The sequence below is a fragment of the Pelodiscus sinensis genome, chromosome 1, assembly GCF_052426305.1.
Source record: "Pelodiscus sinensis isolate ZL-2025 chromosome 1, ASM5242630v1, whole genome shotgun sequence".
Classification (NCBI taxonomy): Eukaryota; Metazoa; Chordata; order Testudines; family Trionychidae; genus Pelodiscus; species Pelodiscus sinensis.
The window spans coordinates 327,894,700-327,916,318 of record NC_143052.1 but is presented as its reverse complement, the minus strand read 5'-3'; the positions used below and the strand labels follow the sequence as shown (position 1 = coordinate 327,916,318).

The 21,619-nt window shown below is 42.6% G+C and overlaps 1 protein-coding gene across 1 annotated transcript; it reads right to left on the bottom strand.

Annotated features, from left to right (window-relative positions):
* Window positions 1-6,979: 6,979 nt before the first annotated feature.
* VSTM5 (V-set and transmembrane domain containing 5) lies at window positions 6,980-20,871 on the bottom strand. Its single transcript, XM_089775756.1, has 3 exons — window positions 20,235-20,871; window positions 9,872-10,432; window positions 6,980-7,942 (listed from the first exon to the last, which is right to left on the bottom strand). Exons 1-2 carry the CDS (start codon window positions 20,317-20,319, stop codon window positions 10,092-10,094), a joined length of 426 nt encoding a protein of 141 aa, XP_089631882.1. The 5' UTR covers window positions 20,320-20,871; the 3' UTR covers window positions 6,980-7,942; window positions 9,872-10,091.
* Window positions 20,872-21,619: the final 748 nt, after the last annotated feature.

Genomic DNA, 21,619 nt, shown 5'->3' with positions numbered 1-21,619 from the left:
CATGAGCTTTTGTAGGAACAACCTACTTCTTCAGATGCATGGAGTAAAAGGGGTCCAGGTTGCAAATATAGAACAGAGAAAGAGGATGGGGAGAGAGAGAAGAAAAAATGTCAATTAGTGTGTCCATGCTCAATGAGGCTAATAGAATGGGCTGCAAGTATTCTAAGTACCTGGTGCTTAGCATTTTATGTCCACCAAGATGTGGAAAGTAGCAGTATATCCAGGGCAAGTCTTTGTTTAAACCTCTGTTCAAGGAAGGTGTCAGACTTGTAAATGAAACCTGTTTCTGTAGTTTCTCTCTCCAGGGGCCTTTTGAAATTGCTGTGAAAAAATATACTTTTAGATCCATTAGTGAGTGCCTGTGTTCCAGGAGAGCTGCTTCTAGGAGAGGGGAGGCTAGACTTGAACCCACCACCCACAGTTCTACTAGGCAATTACCTTTTCCCCTAAGCCATTCCAGAATCCAGCTCACTTCCCTCCCTTAAGCATGTCCCTTATCCTGCCTTCCTAATACAGGAGCCAGCTCCAACCCCGGTGCAGCCAGTATTGGCTGTCTAGCTGCTCCCAGGAGAGGTAGGTCTCAAACCCCCAAACCGCTGCACCCCAGGAGAATGCCCTTTTCCCCACCCCACCTCCAGGTGGTCCCTTATCCCGCCTTCCTCATGCAGGAGCCAACTTGAGAGCCTAGATCACATCCCACATGAGGTCTGAATATTTTACAGTGGCTAGGTGGGCCAATTAACTGCCCGGGCTGCATCTGGAGCGGGAGCCAGGCAGAAAGGGCTGACAGGAGACTACTTCCCTGCAGTCCTTAGGTGAAGGGAGGTAGGTTTAGGACTAAGATGTGTGGTCTACAGTTTGTTGGCAAGCCCAGAGTAAAGGGGGCGGATAGGCAGGAAAGGCTCTGGGGAAAAGCAGTAAGGTTTAGGAGAGTTATCTTGTGCTGTTCAAAGGATTCTTGCACTGGAACCTGGAGTAAAGAGCAGGTTGGGGTTTCCCTACCAGCCACTGGGAAGTGGCACAGACTAGCAGTGGAGAGCACAGTGCCTGGGATAGTTTGCCCCAAGAGACTTTGGGTGTGTCTAGACTACAGGGTTTTGTCGACAAAAGTGGACTTTTGTCGGCAAAACTATACCTGCATCTACACTACCGCCGAGTTCTGTCGATGGTAAGTTGACAGAACGCGGCTGTTTTGTTGACGGCAGTAAACCTCAGTCTATGAGGAATAACGCCTTTGTCAACAGAGTTCTGTCAAGAAAAGGTGCTATTGCGTCCACACTACTTTTTCAAAAGAGAGCATCTAGACTTTCTGTTGAAAAAGCAGCTTGCTTTGTTGACAGAACTGGCTGTAGTCTAGACGCTCTTTGTATCTGTCGACAAAAGCCTGTAGTATAAACGTACCCTTTGATTCCGCAGAAGGGAGGGAAGGAATCATAGGGTGTGTCTAGACTACAGGGTTTTGTCAACAAACCTATATCTCGTCTCCACTACCGCTGAGTTCTGTCGACATAACATCGACAGAACTCGGCAGTTTTGTCAACAGCGGTAAACCTCATTCTACGAGGAATAATGCTTTTTGTCGACAGAGTTCTGTCGACAGAAGGCGTTATTGCATCTACACTGTCCTTTGCGTCTACACTCTCATGTCAACAAAGCGGCTTGCTTTGTCAACAGAACTGGATGTAGTCTAGACGCTCTTTGTCGACAGAAGCTTTTTCGATAGTATCTGTCGACAAAACCTCTGTCGACAAAAGCCTGTAGTCTAGACGTACCCATAGAGACCTGTCCATAGACCAAGTCATGAAGAAGAAATTGCAGCTCCTGGAGCAAGATGGGCTGCAGGGTGAGAGAATGAAGGGTGTAGAGACCAAAGGTGTGTGCAGCACCTGAAAGATAATCTCTAGCGTGACTAGGAGGAGGCACCCCTGGCATTGAGTGAGCCTGGTGATAGGGTTTCCAAAGTTAGAGGTTCCTAAATCCATGCTTAGACACCTTAATAAGAGTCTGTCCAAAAGTGCTGAGTTTTCAGAGATATCCATGGGAGTTCCCTGCAGCCTTAGTTTCACAAATGCTTGTGATGTTGCATCTCCATGTCCTTTATGGAGTGTGCCTAACTTTAATATGCTTTACGCAAAATGTGGCATGTAACTTGTCACTGAAAAGCTTGTAATCTACTGAATGTATATATTCTATTTGTGTGCATATATCATTCCTGTATTTATTCCTCATCCTGTTCTTCATAAGCTCTCGGTGCAGGGCAGTGAGATGCTACCTCTTTCATATTCCCCCATAGCAAAGCTAAAGCAACACTGAAGTAATAACTTCAGACCTCAATCTGTTCACATTCTACCAAACAGAGCAAAAAGTCTAACAGTTTGTTTGTTATAAATTATTGGCTTAGTCCCAGTTCTTTGCACTGGGACTATGAATAGGCATTCATATTGTGTCCCTCATGTACCTAGTTACAGTTTGTGATCTGGATAAATTGATACAACTAGCAGATTTCATTCAAGGATTACCATAAATCAGTCATGGTCAGATAGATTCTGGACAATGACTTTTCTAGTCACAGGTCCTGCACTTAAGAAATATGAATAACATATTGAACCTCTCTTAACTGGGACTCTCTGGTCTGGCACCTTTCGTGATCTGGCAGAACCACGGATGTTCTAGGACCTAGTGGCTGGAAGGCTAGTGATTGGAAGCCCTGCTAATGGAGGGCTGGTGGCTGGAAGCCCTGCGGGCAGGCAGGGCAATGAGGCTGGCCGGAGCAGTGCTGGGAACCCGATGGCAGGACTGCTGGGAGTGGGGTGGGGCTGGACCAGAGCTGGGGTGGGTGGTGGCTGGGGGGCCAGAAATGACCTTCTCTAGCCTGTCAAAAATCCCTCTTCTAGGACTGGTCAGATCCTGAGGGTGCTGGATTAGGGAGGCCCAACCTGTATACATTTTATGTATCTAGATGTGTTTAATGAAGGCCATTAGTGGCACTTAATGAACTTAATGGCCTGGTACTCCTGGCAATGATCTGTGAATAGCCTTGTTCTTCCTGTAAGCCTGGACTGTGGTCGGGCCTGCCAAGACATGTGGTCAGGTCTCCTGATGCTGGGACCCATGTTGGATGCCACACTTTTCTATGAGAAGAGAAAGGATTGAAACTAAATATGATGGCTATGTCTACACTGCCCCCATTTTGTGCAAATAATAAGCAAGTGAGGCGATGTGTGGAATATCGCTGTGCCTCATTTGCATAATTAATTAGGCTCTTTTTTGGCACAAGAGGCTTGCGCAAAAAGGAGCCGTGTAGATGGAGCCTTTTCCTCATTTGCGTATCTTTTTGCGCAAAACCCCTCTTCTTGTGCAAGAGCCATTCTGCCTGGAAAAAATGCAAAAGAATGACTTGCACAAAAGAGGTTTTTTGCGCCAAAAATATGCAAAATGAGGCGAAGGCTCTGTCTACATGGCTCCTTTTTGCGCAAAAGCCTCTTGCGCAAAAACGGAGCCTCATTAATTATGCAAATGAGGTGTGGCAATATTCCATGCTTTGCCTCATTTGCATATTTTTTGTGCAAAGTGAGAGCAGCATAGACATAGCCAAAGGATTTCTGTCTAGGGCAAAATCTATTTATAGGCAGGGAATCAAATAATAGGGGGTTGGCAGTTGCCAGACACCAAGGCTGTGTCTAGACTGGCAAGTTTTTCCGCAAAAGTAGTTGCTTTTGTGGAAAAACTTGCCAGCTGTCTACACTGGCCACTTGAATTTGCGCAAGAACACTGATGATCTGATGTAAGATTGTCAGTGTTCTTCCGCAAATACTATGCTGCTCCCGTTCAGGAAAAAGCCCTCTTGCGCAAATGCTTTTTGGGCCAGTGTAGACAGCTCAGTACTGTTTTGCACAAAAAAGCCCCGATGGTAAAAATGGCAATCGGGGCTTTCTTGTGCAAAACTGCGTCTAGATTGGCAGGGACGCTTTTGCGCAAAAGCGTCTGTGCCAATCTAGATGCTCTTTTCCGCAAATGCTTTTAACGGAAAAACTTTTCCATTAAAAGCATTGTGGAAAATCACGCCAATCTAGACGTAGTCCAAGATACTCTTGGCTTACCACCCAGATCACTCCTGGGAACATTAAAAACAAGAGGGAGTAGGATTGTGCCCAAGCTAGAAGCTGCTTAGCTTGTGAGAAAAGATTAATTAGAACTACTATTAGGGTAAGATATTGCATGTAACAAGTTTCTTAATGTATTAAGCTCACCTAGTGTGTGTTGTTTTTATTTTGCTTAGTAATTTATCACTTGCAACCACTTAAATTTTACTTTTTGTATCTAATAAAATCACTTTTGTTTACTAAAAAAAAATTTATAAAACAAAAGAGTCTCTCCATAAAGGAAGATACAGGTTAAATTTGGATTAAAATGTAGATTTCTTGTAAGGTAACAGTAAATATGCTACTGTCTTTATAAACTACTGCAATTATTTTTTAAATATTCCTCTGCTGTTTGGAACTCGCCTGTTGCAATATCCAGCTAATGCATTAGTATCTGGAAGTGGACGGCTAGCACCTGTAAGCAAAATTGAATAGTTGAGGAGAGAGACATGAAATCAATATTTCATTAATCAAACTGAAAGAAATGCAAAAAGTAACTATCATAAATAGTGAGACATTTTCATGCTGTTATAATGCATTTTAAATCTTCAGATTGTCCTATTTAAATACAATACTAAAAAATGCTAAGAGGAAGTAACTCAAAGATACAGATGCTAAATAGCCTTTGATAGTGCATTACTGTACATATATTCATTTGTTGAATATTTCTTGAAATTGTTTAGGGAGCAAGTATCAGTCAATGAGATGATATTTTGGTATTTCCTGTATCCTAATGCAAGTCCCTTAAGTTTTGTTTGCTCATGTCCAGCATCAGTACTATACGCACTTCGATTGCCTGAAGTGGTCAGTTTCACATTAAAGGCTTAAATCCGCATTTCTCAAACTGTGGGTCTTGACCCCTCTGGGGGATTGCAAGCAACTTAGAGTGAGGTTGCAGCAACTTAGAGCGGGGTCACGGTATGACAAAGTTTGAGAACCCCTGGCTTAAATCATTAAGGATAAAGCCACAAAAATAATCAAAATGTTTGCACAACAAAAACTGTAGCTTGTTCTGTGCCCTGTAACAGTATCAATATTATATTGTATGTATACATAGTCACTGTAAAGCACTTTTTGAGGAAGGATGCTATACAAACATACCAAAATTCAATTCTTTTTTGGGCCATTTGTGGCCTCTGAGTTACAGAGTTTCCCAATGTATGATATTGTCTGAAAGAATAAATTTCTGGCATGTTTCTCATTTTCAGGAGATCTCTGATGTAATAAGTGCATGTCCACATTCATACACTTTCCTGTAGCAGAGAAGGGAAATGATGCCCCCTGAAGATGGCATGTACTCAGTGGTTGTCAGTGAAGAAATTAATGCAATATAATCTGCCATACACAGGTAGTTGAATCAAGTTTATCTGTATTTTCCTTTTATGGCACCGTTACTTTCTTGTTGGTTACAATTTGCAGTCCAGTTTCTAACTATTCCTGGTTTGGTCTTCTCTACTTAGAAGGGGCCTTGGGAATGTCATCAACACGGAAATGTAGAGCAGTTATATCATGCATGTACATTTTGTATTTTGTTGAGCTTGTGATTTTTTCCCCCTATGGATTATGCGAATATATTTGTGAAATAGGTCCTTAAAGTAACAAATAGTGAAAGCTTCAGTAGTGATTGTCTTCTGTGGCTCTTGCTTTATAGATAATAAGGTGCGACATTACTGCTCTCAGGAAAATTAGGAATCACATTATTCATTAGTGAAATGCAGTGAAGCACAACAGCAAGTGATGAATACTAAGTCCAGTTGAAACTTCAGGCAGCAGTTAAAATGCAATTAACCATATCTGAATTAGCATGTGATTAGAACAGTGAAGCTACCCTCTCCCTTTCCTGTGGTAACAGAAAATGCCATGCAATTTTTCATGGCTGCATGTGGGTAGACTTAAAGTTCATCTCAAAATTGGCATGTCAAGTAGCATGAAGTGGGGAGGAGAACTATGCTGGCATGTTGATTTAACACTGAGAGAGAAAATTCCCACGTCCTGAATCTTCTGCAATCTTTCTATTACACTAGGGGGCTGCTTGAAGGTCTGTCACACAGCATAAGGACAAGTCTGGATTTAGGGAGTGTAGCGTTGCCAACTTTCCTGACCAAACAGTTTGGCAATAGTGTCCAGTCCATCTGGTTGGGAAAATTGGGAACCTAGGTGACAGGACTATATAATGTTACAAAATGACTTTTTCTTTCTAAGTTGCTTAGCAGGCTACATTTTTGAATGCATTCTTTCACATGTTTCAGGTACCATTTCTGCAGACCACAGCCACTCCCCTGAAACTTATAACATTCTTTTGGGAGTTATATTAAGATAAAAGCAAACATAAAAGAAAAGATTGTATAGTGGTTAGAACATGAATCTAGTTCTTTCAAATGCTGGGCTAAAATCCTATTTCTACCACAACCCTCCTATGTGATCTTGGGCAAGTTACTTAAGGCCTGATTTATAAAGGTATATAGGTGATTTTCGAAACTGATCGGTGCCCCCTGGGATTTTCAAAAGCGCCTTTTTTCCACTGATTTTTCAATCCATAAAATGGCAGTGATAGCGCTTCCCAACCTCACAGGAGTGTTGTGCGGATAAATACATTAAAGAACATGCGGCGCTTTGTTCCTATGATAATAAGGATCAGAAAAGTATTTAATATTATAGATGTCACTTCAGATACAAATTGATCCAGTGTGTCTAATTTTCAAGGTTTATTTCATAGTATTCTTCTCTTTTTACAAAAAACAGATAATTTAGAGCTTAATGCTTTTAAACTTTGTTAAATAAACAAACTGTAATGCTTTCTGTTTCAAAAAGCCAACATTATTCCACCCAGAGGACTGAAAGTAACCTTAAGTGCAGCACGCAGATACAGACCAGAATTCGTTAATTCATTTAATTAAGGTCTAGGTCACTTTTCGATAACCCCCACCCACACCCCCACCCCAGAATCTTTACATTTTCTGACTGTTCTAAACACAGTCTATTTATTGACTGTCATCTTCTGTACCTTTGCATTGTTCATTGTTTAATTTACAGTAAAAATGTTAAGTTACATTAATATCATGGAACAATGTAAACAATCAAAGACCCGGAGTGAATTTCAACCTCCTGGTCATTGTCTCCCATTCACTTTTCTGTCTCATGATGAAGTATAATAATCTTCAGAAGCTTCAGCAATTTTTTTTCTGAAGATAGCAGTATAACGTGCAGTATTATGGTATATTGTCCTTTATATTTAAAAAATGAATAATAAATACAGTAATGTATAATTGAACAACGTTGCTGTCTGGTCTGCTGCCTTTTTTTGATGGGAAACTTGCACTAGATGGGTCCTCGTTAGCAAAACAGAAGTGTCTGTTAAGACCCTGATCATGTCCTCTTTGTATTAACCATAATTATGTAGCCAAAATAATATGGCTGGTTTGGTTCTTTTTTGAAAGACAGTGATGCAGGCTATCGATCTTATTATAGAGCCTATAAATAGTCCTCATGCTTAACATAGTAAGCATTCTGTACACTTTGACCTTGTCCAGCGTAAATGTTAGAACTGAAATCTTCAGACTTCCAGGAGCCTTCATAGGGACTGTTCTGATTCCCTCTTCAGTTGACGTTTGTCTTATTGGAAAGTCAGAAAGTTTCTCTTTCAGTCATGTTAAAAAAGATTGTATAAAAACTTTACCTTTTGTTGGTTCCCTCCCTTGCCTTTACCATTATTTTCTCTTGAGGTAGAAATGTTATTTGGTATTAAACAGTTTTTGGCTAACACTCAATGGTTTGCAATTCAATCTCCTCAGCTGTTCTTGCTGCAAATAAAAAGATAAAGTTATTGATCTGAAAATCAATTAAAGACCAACATTCCAAAATTAACAATTCACCTAATTTTAGTATCAGAGCCCCTTTCAACCTTTTGACATTAGTACAAACTTGCTCAGATATGATGACACTGGGGGGGGGGGGGTTGTAAATGGTTTTTAAAAATTTAGTAAAGGTATTTAAAAATATTTCAGTTAACCACATACATTGTCCTTCACCATATTTAAAACATAAGTGATACCAGTTACTTCAAAGAGAAGACCAGTAAGCTGTTGTGACTGACTGGACACCAGCATTCATTCCCAAGTTGGCCAGACAGAGAAAGGTTGCACTTTTCTCTGAAGTTCACAAAACCCTGATTCTGGTGGAACATCACACTGGTGAGTTTCCGAGGTGGAGACCTTCTCTGAGCAAATTTCTGAATTCAGGACTCCCAGCAAAAATAGCAGAAGATTGCAAATGCTTTGATGGGGAAAATGAGGGAACTCTCAGCACTGTGCTCTATTTAGAGCAGGGGTGGGCAATAATTTTAGATTGGGAGACCACACCAAGATCTTGGTAAGTGCTAGGGCCACATGCCAGGGGAAGGGGAGACGACACACTGCCTCCACCCCAAGCACAGTCATTGCAGCGCCTATTCATGTCCCGGGGAGGTTTAAGGATCTTGCACAAAAAGGGTTTTTTGCACAAAATTTAAACGTCCACACTGCTTGTTTTTGTGCAAAAATGAATTGGAAGAGATTATGCAAATTAAATGCAAGAAAATGCTAATCCTCATTTCATTTGCATTGCGTCTTCCGGCAAAGCCCGTTATACTTGTGTGCCCCTGAGTTAGACAATGCCCTTGGGGTTACTGAAGCTGATGGATCATTAGCTGGATCTAGTACAATAGACTCTGTTTTGTTGTTGCGTCGAATATCCTACTGTCTGCATCTGTGCCCATGAACTATGTCTTGTACAAAATGACCCTCCACTAAAAGGCTGAGTAAATGTTCTCTTAGGGAAAGCTGTGCAATGTATAATCAGTGCCCACTCTGAAAATGTTTACATCTGTAACAGAAGTCACAGAAATATTATGCCATGTATTCATGAAAACTTTTTGGGGGTCTTACAGGCATATAAGTAAGAGAGGGAAAAGACCTACTGAACCCCAAATTCATCCCCTTGACAACTCATTGTCTTCAGCAGAGTTTTTTAGAAAAGATGATTTAGTTTACACAGCCTGAGATACTTAAGTGATCTTTACCTATGTAAAGCCAATGGAGTCCACAGGAGGGACTAAACCTCTGACGTTAGGGGCTAAAGCCATGTTCCTTTATTGCATGAGCTAAACATCAACTGGCTCTCAATGAAGGCTGCAGAGCAGCCTTCACTGTACTTTGTCAATGGTCTCAGTGCCTCTGGATTACACTTGTCTGGTAAAAGTTTTATTTTTTTTCCTGCTTGGTCACAATAGAAAGGTTTAAATTGTGTCCTGTCAAGCAAAAATACAGACTTTTTACCAACAGGAAGAAGCTACTGGAAAGTCTGTATTGAGAAGGAAGATGGTTGAGAGCCTGAAACTTGTGAAGGGTTGGAAAGGATCTGGATAAAGAAGAAAGCTTATTCTCTGTAGCATAAGCCAGTAACATATCATCTTGGCTGTTACCCAGCCAGTACATCCAGGAGGTTGCCTGATGGTCTCCCCACCAATTCAGAGTTGTTCCCTATAATACATTTCCCAGTGCTTTCTAATTATAAGTAGGACTTTTTAACAAAAGCTAGCAATTTTAATAGGTCTATAGCAGAGGCTTGATCTTGAGGATCAATAACTCTCATTGAAGTCAGCACCTCCCAGGACCAAATCACAAGTGGACCAATGTTCTTAATTTAGGCATGGAAACCACCTTCCATGATGATGTCCATGCACAGAAAGTTACCTGTAAGCTTGTGTCTCTTATTCTGGAATAGATGCACAGATTTATTACAGAACCACATGAAGCACACTAAAACTGCAGACACAGCAGTGAGAAATGCAAAGAAGACAGCTACAAAATGTAAGTCTTCATAGATAATCTCTGAGGGGGGAAAAACATAACATGATGAAGTTGGTCATGAGCGCACATGTACATTTCAATGGTAGAATAAAATAACTACTGACTAGTTCATACCATAAACACTTAATATAATGGTGCCGTAGACATTGGTTCCCAAGTCTTCCGTTATGGTGACAACATAATAACCAGCGTCTCTCACGCCTACATTCAGAAGCTGTATAGAGCCGTTTTCATAAGTATTCACTCGCTCTTTGTAACTTCTGGATATGTTAGTATAACTCCCTGGTTTCCACTCCACAATTTTGTTGGTGCCCCAGCTGGACACATGCTTCCACTCAACGGTGGCTATCCCTTTGCAAGAATATTCAACAGAGAGGAGAATATTTTGTGTCACTGAGGCGTTTATATTGGGTTGTGGGACAAGTAAAGACACTCCTTGTTGTGCTGCAAAACAAATGAGGGTTGGCAGTGAGTGTTGATGCAGTTATACAGTGAACCTGACTTACAGCGATGGCAGTTCCTACCTTAGAGTGATCAGCATAACAATGGCTAATTGATAGGAACAGATCAGATTTTAGGCTAATGCCAGGCTTACACAGTAGCATTTTTTTTTCTTTATGGTACAAGGAACAGAGGTACAGATTTTCCTAACTGACTAGCGACTTTGTGTACTTCAATCTCTGAATGCTCAACTGGGGACACCTTTGTGTGGCCTAAGTATGGATGCTCACTCAGCATCCTCAAAGCTGGATCCCAGGCAGAAAGGTGTCTCGAGTTGGCAAGCCAAAGTCGCTATTAGCTTTTAGGAATCTTGCCTTTCAATATATACATTTTTAAATATTGTCCGACTGCATTTAAAAGTATGGACAGAGTAGCTGTTGTTTTTGTTTCCTGGTTTGTTTTCAGTTTATCTATCTTAGGTACTAACAAGGCCCCATTATGGTAGTTTTCTCAAAACATCCTGGTGAGGTAAGGAAGTGAAATTATTCCACTTTACAGATGGGGCATTGAAAAACTAAGTGACTTACCCAAGGTCACAAAGAAAGCCTGGGGTAGAGGAGGAAATTGGACCCGAGTGTCCCAAGTGTCACAGGCTAACACTGACCCACCCTTCCTCTCCATAAACACAGAATCAGCTATAGCAGGACTTCTTGGGATTTTCAGAGTGTACATCACACCTTAATTCAGAAATTTTCATGCATCACCTCTCCTTCCATCTGTTATTACAGTGGCATTTCTCCTATCAATCATGATCAAATCACATCCCAGTGGCAACTACAGCAAACGCTGACATGAGAAAGTAAAATTAGGAACTCATTTCATGTATTTTAACCATCTACAGGTTGAGCCTCTCTGGTCTAAGACTCTCTGGTCCAGCAACATCCGTGGTCTGTCAGGACCACGGATGTTGCTGGACAAGAGAGCCCCGGCTTGTAGCAACAGAGTCCAGAGCCTGGGGCAGCCTCTCCAGGGTGCCATTTCGGGAGGGTAGTGAGTGCAGCAGCCATGCGCTCCAGGACACAGCTTACTTTTCATCCCATTCCCCGGACACTAAGGCTACGTCTACACTGGCACCCTTTTCCAGAAATGCTTAAAATGGAACAGTTTTCTGTTATAAGTATTTCCAGAAAAAGCGCGTCTACATTGGCAGGATGCTTTTCAGGAAAAGCACTTTTTCCGGAAAAGCGTCCGTGCCAATGTAGACACGCTTTTCCGCAAAAAAGCCCTGATCGTCATTTTCGCAATCGGGGCTTTTTTGCGGAAAAGAAATCTGTGCTGTCTACACTGGCCCTTTTCCGGAAAAGTTTTCCGGAAAAGGACTTTTGCCTGAATGGGAGCAGCATAGTTTTTCCAGAAAAGCACTGATGATTTTACAGTAGATCGTCAGTGCTTTTCTGAAAATTCAAGGGGCCAGTGTAGACAGCTGGCAAGTTATTTGGGAAAAGCGGCTGATTTTCCGGAATAAGTGGCCAGTGTAGACACAGCCTACGGGAGTGGGGGGAAGTACGTGCATTTCTCTCACACCTGGCTGGCAGCGCCCTTCACCAGCCAGGTGTGAGAGGAATGCACAGAATGCAAGCACACCCCCGCCCCTCACTCCTTCAGCGTCCAGGGAATGGGATGAAAAGCAAGCCGCGTCCCGGAGCACATGGCTGCTGCCCCCCCTTCCTCTGAAATGGCGCCCTTGCAGCCTCAGGGCCATGGAGTGCCAGAAGACCTGGGGCTGGCCACGGAGCTCCAGTGGCCCAGGGAAGAAGCCCATGGTTGGCCATGGAGCTCTGGTGGCCCCAGAACAGTTGAGCCCCAATGGCCCTGAGATAGCTGAGCCCTGGTGGCCCCAGAGCAGGAAAGCCCCGGCAGCTCTGGGGCAGTGGTGTCTGGCAGCCTTGGGGGAGAGGAGCCCCAGCAGCCCCGGTGCTGGCCAAGGAGCTGAGAGCCTGGTGGCTCTGGGGCCATTTCTTTTTGTGCAAGAGGTTTTTGCGCAAAAAGAAGCAGTGTGGACTTTTTTTTTTTTTTGCACAACTCCCCTGTTTTGCACAAGATCCTTATGCCTCTCCCAGGACATGTCCTGAAGAATTAAACTATACACCTGGGTAACCAGAGAACACACGCAACAGGAGTGTGGCTTAAATTACCGGGGACCTGGAGGGATCAGCATTAGTCAAAGGGCTAAGCAGTGAGACTGGGTGGTCTCAGCTCTCAGGAGGGGGTGCTAGACAGGTGATCTGCACCCAGGTAGTGTACCTAAAGACCCCAGTAAGGAGCAATGCCTGGATTCTGTTCAACTCAGGCAACTTGCAAAACAGAATGCCCAGGAAAGTAGGCCACAAACACAGCAGTCTGGGGAGTGCCCAGCCAGCTCTGCCAGGGCAGTATGTGTGTGTGACCTCCATTCAGAGTGACTATATGTCTTGGTTTCCGGGCAAAGCCTTTTTTGAGCATGCTCTCTCAGTTCTGGAGTGGTTTTCAAATAAGCGGTATCTGGATTTTCTGCAGAGTAGATTAGCTGCACATCAGAGAGAGCCATGATTGGTTCACTGCCTGATTGGGCCTTCCCATGCATCCACAACTGATTGGTCCATTCTCCGGCAAGCCACAATGGCGGATCTAACCTTCCAGTTACCACCCCTGGGAAGGGGGTCCCACACGGTGTCGCTAACTGATAGCTTTTACTGCATCCTGGGCTTGTGCCAGCTGCCCTGCCACCATGACAGGGAGCAACACTTCCCCCCACCTCCAGTAAGTACCCCCATCACTGGTACCTTCCTGCACTGCTGACTGTACACTCCCAGCTTTCTTCCCCCACCCTCCTCCCACGTGTCCTCATTTTTGGGAACCTGAAATATGACAACCCTAGCTCTCATTAGCTTCAGTGGGGCCAGGATTTGTCCCTCTGTTAGGAGTAACAAACTTTGGTTGACATGGCAGAGCCCAAATGAGTAAACAGATAGAGACTGAGATTTTAAAAACTATCCAAGACACCTGTGTACTTATCTTCCCTTGCAGCTAAGCTGAATTGTCTCAGATCACCCCAAATTACAAGTCACTGTTCAGAATCTGGGCCTACATTTTAAAAATGTGCCAGGATTCAGGCCTAGATTGACCAATGTACACTCAGTGGCCTTGCACAGATCTCTTTCCATAGGGGCCACTGACCATGGCACATCCACCCCCCAACACCTGAGTGGTGCTGTGACCCCACATGCAATACCTCTCATTCTGAGTTGGCCCTGCTGCCTGTCATAATGGCGATGTGATCAGGCCAAACCCATGAGTGACGCTGGGACCTGGCACTGGGACCTTTCACTTCTTTCATAGCTGCCAAGCTATCAGAAGGCTTGCCACACTCCACCAGAAAGTCAAAGGCTGCCCCTAGCGGGGTGCACCCCCTTAGTTGAGAACCTGTGTTCTAGGGAACAGAAGGAGATGAGCAGCACACTGCAGTTTTGCCTAGACAGGCAATTGCCATGTAAATACAATTTCCATAGTGCAATGGCCTCAAAATCCTTTAACCCGGACCTGCTAGTAATACTTACAAGAAGAAATGTTTGCAATTAAAGTCCTACAGCAATGTGCTTTATTTACAGGAGAAAAGTGAAAGAATTCAGCATGATTAATGATATTAACTCTATTTAATGTTGGATTATCTTAGAATTCTTGCAGATGTGAAACATATTTCCACAGGAATGTCATGCCCACGTACAGCATTTGCTAGGAAACATTGCAAATCTGTCTCTTAACTCCAGCTGTAATAAAACTGAATGCATCGGTAGAGAACACAAAAGACAGAATGGGTGTGGCTCTTATATATTCCCTAGCAAAGTGAGCTTTGATCCCAACATCTGTGTGTTGTGCCATCAGTTATTTAATATACGTACTGTCATCATACATAAAATATACCCTGCAGAGCCATGGCTTTGAATCTTTTTCACACAGTGGGACACTTTCTGAGTTAGAGACATCACTTGGGGATGCCACCTTTCATAGCCCTCCCATTCAACCCTTGAGGTAGCTATCTGTGGTTCGTACATGGGCCCCATCACTAAGGAAGCTGAGCACTTCATAAGCGTTAATGCATTTATCCTCACCACATCTCTGGGAAGAAGTGCAGTGCTAATATCCCCATTGTACAGATGGGGAACTAAGAAACTAAACAATTCAGATAGGAAGCCACTGGTGGGGCAGGGAGCTGAATCAGAGACTCCCATGTCTCAAGCTGGTGCCATAACCATCAGGCCATGCTTCCTCTCTCATAGCTGGCCTCTGTTTATATGCAAAGTAATATCAAGAAAATATTAAGTAAACCAACTGATGGTTGAGATTAAAAAAAATCTTATGGAAGTCCTAAAGTGGACCTGGACTGGGTTGCAGTGAACAGGACATGCCCCCACCAAGGGCAGATAGATGCCAAACATCTTGTCTTGTACCAAACAGGCTTTGCAGATCTCCTAGCAGCGTTCCACAGACTGCTGAAAAGTACTTTCCTACAGTTGTTCTTTATAAATGATAATATGGGGAAATTTCTGTGAATTGAAAATAGTTTCATTGTGACATTGGTGTCTGTTCTTTGTGCAACGGCAAATCAAGAGGATGCTGTCAGAATGTAGTTCTGACTCCATTAGTACAGTCAGACTATGATCACTTACAAAGAGACACTGACTAAAGTGGAGAAGGAAAAAGTTTTCCCATCCTGTGACATTTCAAAAATAAAAATCCTATTTTGCATTGGAAAGAGAGCGAGGTGATTCATATCCACATCCCCCACAAATAGCCTAGGGTTGCGGCACTCACTTGCCATGTAGAAGACCACATTCAATTTCCTGCTTTGCCTGAGACTTACTTTTCTCTTCATTGCTCCTGTTCATTATTGTGTAATTGTTAAGCATTGCACATTTGTCTGGAGCATTGGATGGACAGCTTTGTATTAATAAAGTTTGAAAAAAGTGAAGAATAAAATATTCTTTGGCTGAAACTGCAAAGTTAAAACAGCAACTATCACCTGTCTGCAGCACTTAGAAGTACCTATCTGTAGATACAGAGAAATACACACAAGAATAATGAAACCCAGGAGATTCCAAGAAAAAGCTTTTTAAACTGACACAATTACTTACTCACCTTGAATTAAAACTCTGTTTCTTCAGCTCCCAAACACTCAACTCTACCAAAGGAGTTTAACAGCAAGCACCCATTTATCATAATGGCAAGTCCCTTATCCACTCTGTTATGTCTCCTACTCTTTACCAATAATTTATAGGAAGGAACCCCATGGGCACTAGGGGTTTAACTTACTGTGCTTTTTAAATATATCAAACATGCAAAGCATAGCTACATATACATACTGCTGTACTGACAGGACTGTGGTGGCTTCTGAAACACAGACAACAATAAGAGCCACAATAATGCTCACCAGATAATTAAAGGGATACTAGCCCAATAGCTATACACCACACGCTCTGTGGGCAACATTAGCCCTCCCCACTCTACTGAAAGTCAGTACCTTACAATGTGAACATATTACAGCATACTTGCTAGGCTCTTGAAACTAAAAATCTGAATGTCACTCTTGAAATTTCCAAAGTCCTGTCCCAATTACAAATATCAGACACCCATTTTTTGTCTTTCTGATATGCCAATTCTACCAAGTGGTATAACTAGTATGATCACGTACACTGAACATAAATTTTTTCCATAGTTTGGAAAAAAGAAGATTAAGGGGGGACATGATAGCGGTTTTCAAATATCTAAAAGGGTGTCACAAGGAGGAAGGCGAAAATTTGTTCCTCTTGGTTTCTGAGGACAGGACAAGGAGTAATGGGCTTAAAGTGCAGCAGGGGAGGTTTAGATTGGACATTAGGAAAAAAATTCCTAACTGTCAGGGTGGTCAAATATTGGAATAAATTGCCAAGGGAGGTGGTGGAATCTCCTCTCTGGAGATATTTAAGAACAGGTTAGATAGACATCTGTCAGGGATGGTGTAGACGGAGCTTGCCTTGAGGGCGGGGGGGTGGACTCGATGACCTCTCGAGGTCCCTTCCAGTCCTAACATTCTATGATTCTATGATAAATATAATTGTATGAAACTGGACCATTTACTTCATGCCATAGAACAATACAAATAAATACACATCATTCATATTTCACAGGCAATTACAATTATTTCACAGGTTTTACTCTAAAACCTTGCATTTAATAGAAAAATGACTTATCATTGCTGGGGTAACTTGCTGTGTAAGTTAATTGCATGGGCCAAAAGAGCAAGTATGGTTGTGGGTTTAAGTGCACACTTACTTAGCAAGTGACCCACAATGTTTTCAGGTCTACAGAAGCACTACTATCAAATTGTTTATACATTACTATTATAAAGTGTAATGAATAATTTGAGATAACAGCAATATATAAACTACATAAAGGCAGCCAATTATTTATCAGACTTATAATTCACAGGTAATTATGTCTAATTTGCATAGAGGTTTAGGGCTTGATTTTCAATGACAGTGGTGAATCCAAAAGCGCACACAGTTGCCAGGATTGTGGGATCAAATCAGGAAGTTGTGCACACACCTTGCCCAGCTATAATCAAATAGGCCCATTGAACGTACAAATACCAGATTTATATGGGTAAGCACAGTAATTGTGCATGCACTTTTTTTTGCAAGCACATTTGGATGAAACAGCTGTAATATGAAAATTAGACATTTGGTATGCAAATAATAGTAAAAACAGTGCTGGTGAAGGATGTGTGGAGACTGAAATCCTCAGTTATTGACCCAAAACACCGGGAAGAATAAATCATAAGTTTTGTGTTGTTACTAGAACATCTTTTCCGGAGGAACTCTCGGTGACCACCTCTCCTTTAAATCCTTTTCATGGCCCTTTTTGCTATGCTCAGTTGAAAAAAATACAAATGTGCAAATATTTACACCCTTGAAAACACTGAAATCCCAACCCTAGCTACACGAGAGCCACTTTATGCCAGTAGGGCAGCATAAAGGTACCTTTCAGTGAATGTAAATGACCTCCACAGAAAAGACTGAGGTTACGTCTACACTGCAGTTTTCTTGTGCTACAGCTGTTTTTCACAAGAGTTTCTGCACAAAAATTATCACGCAAGAGCATGTCCACATTGCCATGTGCTTTTGCACAAGAGATGTGTTTTTGCGCACAAGCATCCATGGCAATGTGGATGCTCTCTTGCACAAGAAAGCTCTGATGGCAATTTTAGCCATAGTGGTTTCTTGCGGAAGAAACCTGTTGCCCGTCCACACTGCCTTCTTGCGCAAGAGCTCTTGCCTTCTTGCTTTACTGTACATTTATCTGCGCAAGAATGCGTGTTCAGTGTAGACGCTCCGCAAGTTTTTGTGCAAGAATGGCCTTCCTGTGCAAGAAGTCTGCAGTGTAGATGTAGCCCAACTGTATTTAGGACTGTGTTTGGAGCTTTGTGGAGAGATCACAAAGCAAAAGCAAATACAAGAAGAATAAAATTCTCAATTGAAAAAATGTACTTTTAACATTCCATTTCCCCTCCCAACATAAGAAAATAAATGGGTTCAACTGCCAGCAACCTCCACTCTCAGCTATGCCTGCAAGGCCTATCAATCTTGTGTTTGCCTGTGGAATCATTATTACTGGTGGTGATGTGGAAAATGCTAAAAACAGTTTAATTCTCAGATCACAGGTTTGTAAGATCAATGCTAAGGCTAAAGGTCCAGTTTTGAATTTGTTTACTGAACACATTTGATCTGGAATCATCAAGAATTTCCGGTGTTACAATGTAAACTGGGAAAACCACAAAGGCAGTGTTACAATGTACATTTGCTCTGGGTATACAAGGCTCTCCTCACATAGGCCTTCCTCATAGGCCCCTTTACACATGGGTCAATTTCACTTTTTACCCATAAAAGATTAGGTGCCATGAAAAGAGTGGTTAAAAGATCAATTTTCTATTGCTGCATTTTAGTCTATGTGTTGTGGTGCATGGCAAATGTTTTCCTTTTACCTTACTTTTTAAAGGCATTTGCTTCGATAAACGCATGGTATGCTTCCAAACAAGGTAATTGCAAGGTAAATATACTCCTTTCATAGAATGCATTTTTTGACTGAATTTTCTGCCATAAAATTAATTGCAAACATTTTAAAATCTTTGTCTAATATACCTAGTCAGTCTGGCAATCTGAAAAGTAAACATATAAATATATTGTAACATGCAATCAGCTTGGAACTCTTGAACCTGCCCAATCCAAACAGAATTGCTACAGCCTCAAAAGCAAACATTACACCCTAATCCATTTTCTGGTGAATGACTGCAAGATGATTCTGTGAGTACATGAGCTGAGCTGCAGAGAATAATTAAAAATCCCTCCAATACATTAGTAAGAATAGATTGAGCTGATAGTAAGACACCATTGTTCGTATAAAAGGATCTCTATCTCCTGCAGCTACAAATGCAGGACTACAAATTATTCAATCTGCAGAAATTCAAACTTGAAACTAATATACCATATATTGGACTATAACATGGCTACATAAATTTACAGCATACTGAAGACTAAGAGTTTATAGAAAAGCTGGCAGCTATGAGAGCATATATCTGGACATTGTGCAGGAAAAACCTTTTGAAATGTTATTGACCATTAGTAATATTACCAAAGGGCTTATGGCTACATTTAACCTTTACAAATGTGCAAATTAAAGGACTGTTAAGTGAAGTGCCCAGAGTTTCACAGCTAGTCATTGTCAGAGGCAGACACTCCTAACTACAATTTGAATGTTCTCTCTGTTTATCCTGGCTGCTTCTATTAATCCCCTCACTGGAAGTAACACAGGAAACACCAAATTAAAATACATACCTGTGTTGTGGCATATGCACTTTCAGCCCCTGATTTATTTTCACTGACTGTACTGCATCCGGGATGAGCTCGGATGACTCTCTTTAATGTACCCAGGGTGTTTTTAAGTCTCATTTTAGCTTTTGGATAACTGTCATATTTCTCAATTTAGCTCTGAGCCTTGGTTTGTTTGCACTAAATGTTCCTGTTGCCTCTCTTTTATTTAAAAATAAAGGGAAAATAGGATTAGTAGATGCCTTCCCTTTCTTAGTGCGGGGCTTGGAGAGGGGGGAATCACACCTGTTTCCAGTGTTGCTGGGTCACTACTGTATGCATGTGCTCTCTCCATCTGGGCAAAGAGCAGCAAAGTAGATATCATTCCCCACAACACACAAACTCCAGTCGTGTGAATGAAAAGTGCTGTCAGAACAGCCTTGGCTACTTTTCTAAGGACAAGCATGGTGTAGACTTACTCCTCAAGCTGCCCTCACCCATTGTGGGGTCCCAGAGCCCAGCCTCAGTTGAAATGCCAACACTACAATTAAACATCCCCTTAACCTGGGTGCCATGAGCCTTAATCAGCTGGCATGGGCTACCTGCAGCATTTAATTGCAGTGTAGACATGTCCACTGTGTGGCATCCAAGTCTGGAGGTGTATATGCCACAACACAGGCATTCCCCTACTCTCAAGGATTTAGGAACTGTGCTGTTTATACACAGCTCAAAGGGCTGAGAGTGACCAGAAGCAAAGATTGGCAGAGACAGAGAGAAAGGAGAGAGGGGTAAAGGGAAGGAGGAAAGGGGAAAAGAAAGAGAATGGGACAAGTAAAAGGAAGTGGGAAAAAGAAGGGAAGGTGAGGGAAAGGGAGAAGTTGGGGAGAGCACAAAGCAAACAGATTAAATTCATTCAGGACACTTACTCTGCAGAGCCCACCCAGCAGTCAGGCAGAGGGTCACAATCCCCAGTATGATGTCTTGTCTTCTGCAGCCCTGTAGAGACCTCATTAGAGAGAAAAGCAAACCCAGGGTATCTGGGCCAGCATGACAGACTGTAAGGGTCTGCCTGGCTCGGAGCTATCAGGCTGCTTTCATTCTTCTCCTAGGTTGCTGCCACTGGTCTTAGGGCAGACCCAGTTCAGCTAGTTGCATGCTCTGACTAAACCAGTTCTCTCGCTCTCTTTGTCTCGGCCGGAGCCTGAGGTTGGTCTGGTGGCTGCACACAAAGCACTCACATATGCGACAGGCTTCTTCCACAGCTCACACCCTGTGAGCCTCTAGTATTGATTTAAGATGCAATTGGCTGAGGGCGGCAATGAGAAGGGAAACTACTATACAGAGCTATGCTGTAACTCAGCCAGGAAATGAGCATCTAATTGGCTGTTCTACAGAGGAGCCAGCAATGCGGCTCCTCTACTATGCACTATTCCACCATTGCCACTTTAGAACTGGGCCACACTCATCCCTGGTGGAACTCTGCTGACTTCAGTGGAATTAGATCAGGGTAGAGTTTGTGCCAGTTCCTTTGTCTGGGAGGAAATACATCACAGTGGCAGGGAAACGGACTATCAGGAGAGTAATGTCCTGACATATCTCTAACTCTGCTCTCCACCCCATCTAAGCCCTAGATTCAGTCACCCTTTAATGCAACTCCCCTTGGAGAACCTCCAGAGATAAATCTCTGTTGAGGTTGCCACCCCTTTTATTTCTAGGTGCACCAGCTTGTTTCACTGTAGCGTGCAGAAACTCACAGGGTAATGTAAATTACATGAGCAAGGCCATACAAGAGCCTCTCTGTTCCTCCATGCATGAATGATTAAAGAGTTCAGCAGAACCACCCAATTTCCAGCACACCTTCTGCCACAGAGATGAGTGACTGCTCTTCATGCCTCAGGGCACATCTCTACTTACCGCTGGGAGATTGGCACTGCGGCGATTGATCCCCGGGGTCAATTTCACGAGTCTAAGTAAAGACCTGCTAAATCAACTACAGATTGCTCTCTCCTCAACTCTGGTACTCCACCAGAATGGGAAGTGTAAGGAAAATGAACAGGAGGGTTTCCCCAGTTGACTCCCTGCAGTGGAGACCCTGTGGTAATCTGACCTAAGGTATGTTGACTCCAGCCAAGGTATTCACCTATCTAGAGTTGCATATTTTGGGTTGACATTGTCCCATAGTGTAGATCTGCCGTAAGTCTTCATCACTCCTGGGTCCTTGTTTCCCCTTTCTCCAGAAATTAATAAGAAAGCAGTTCATGAGTTATTTAGCTTGTAAGCTCCTTGAGTGAGAGTCTGTCTTTTTCCCCCC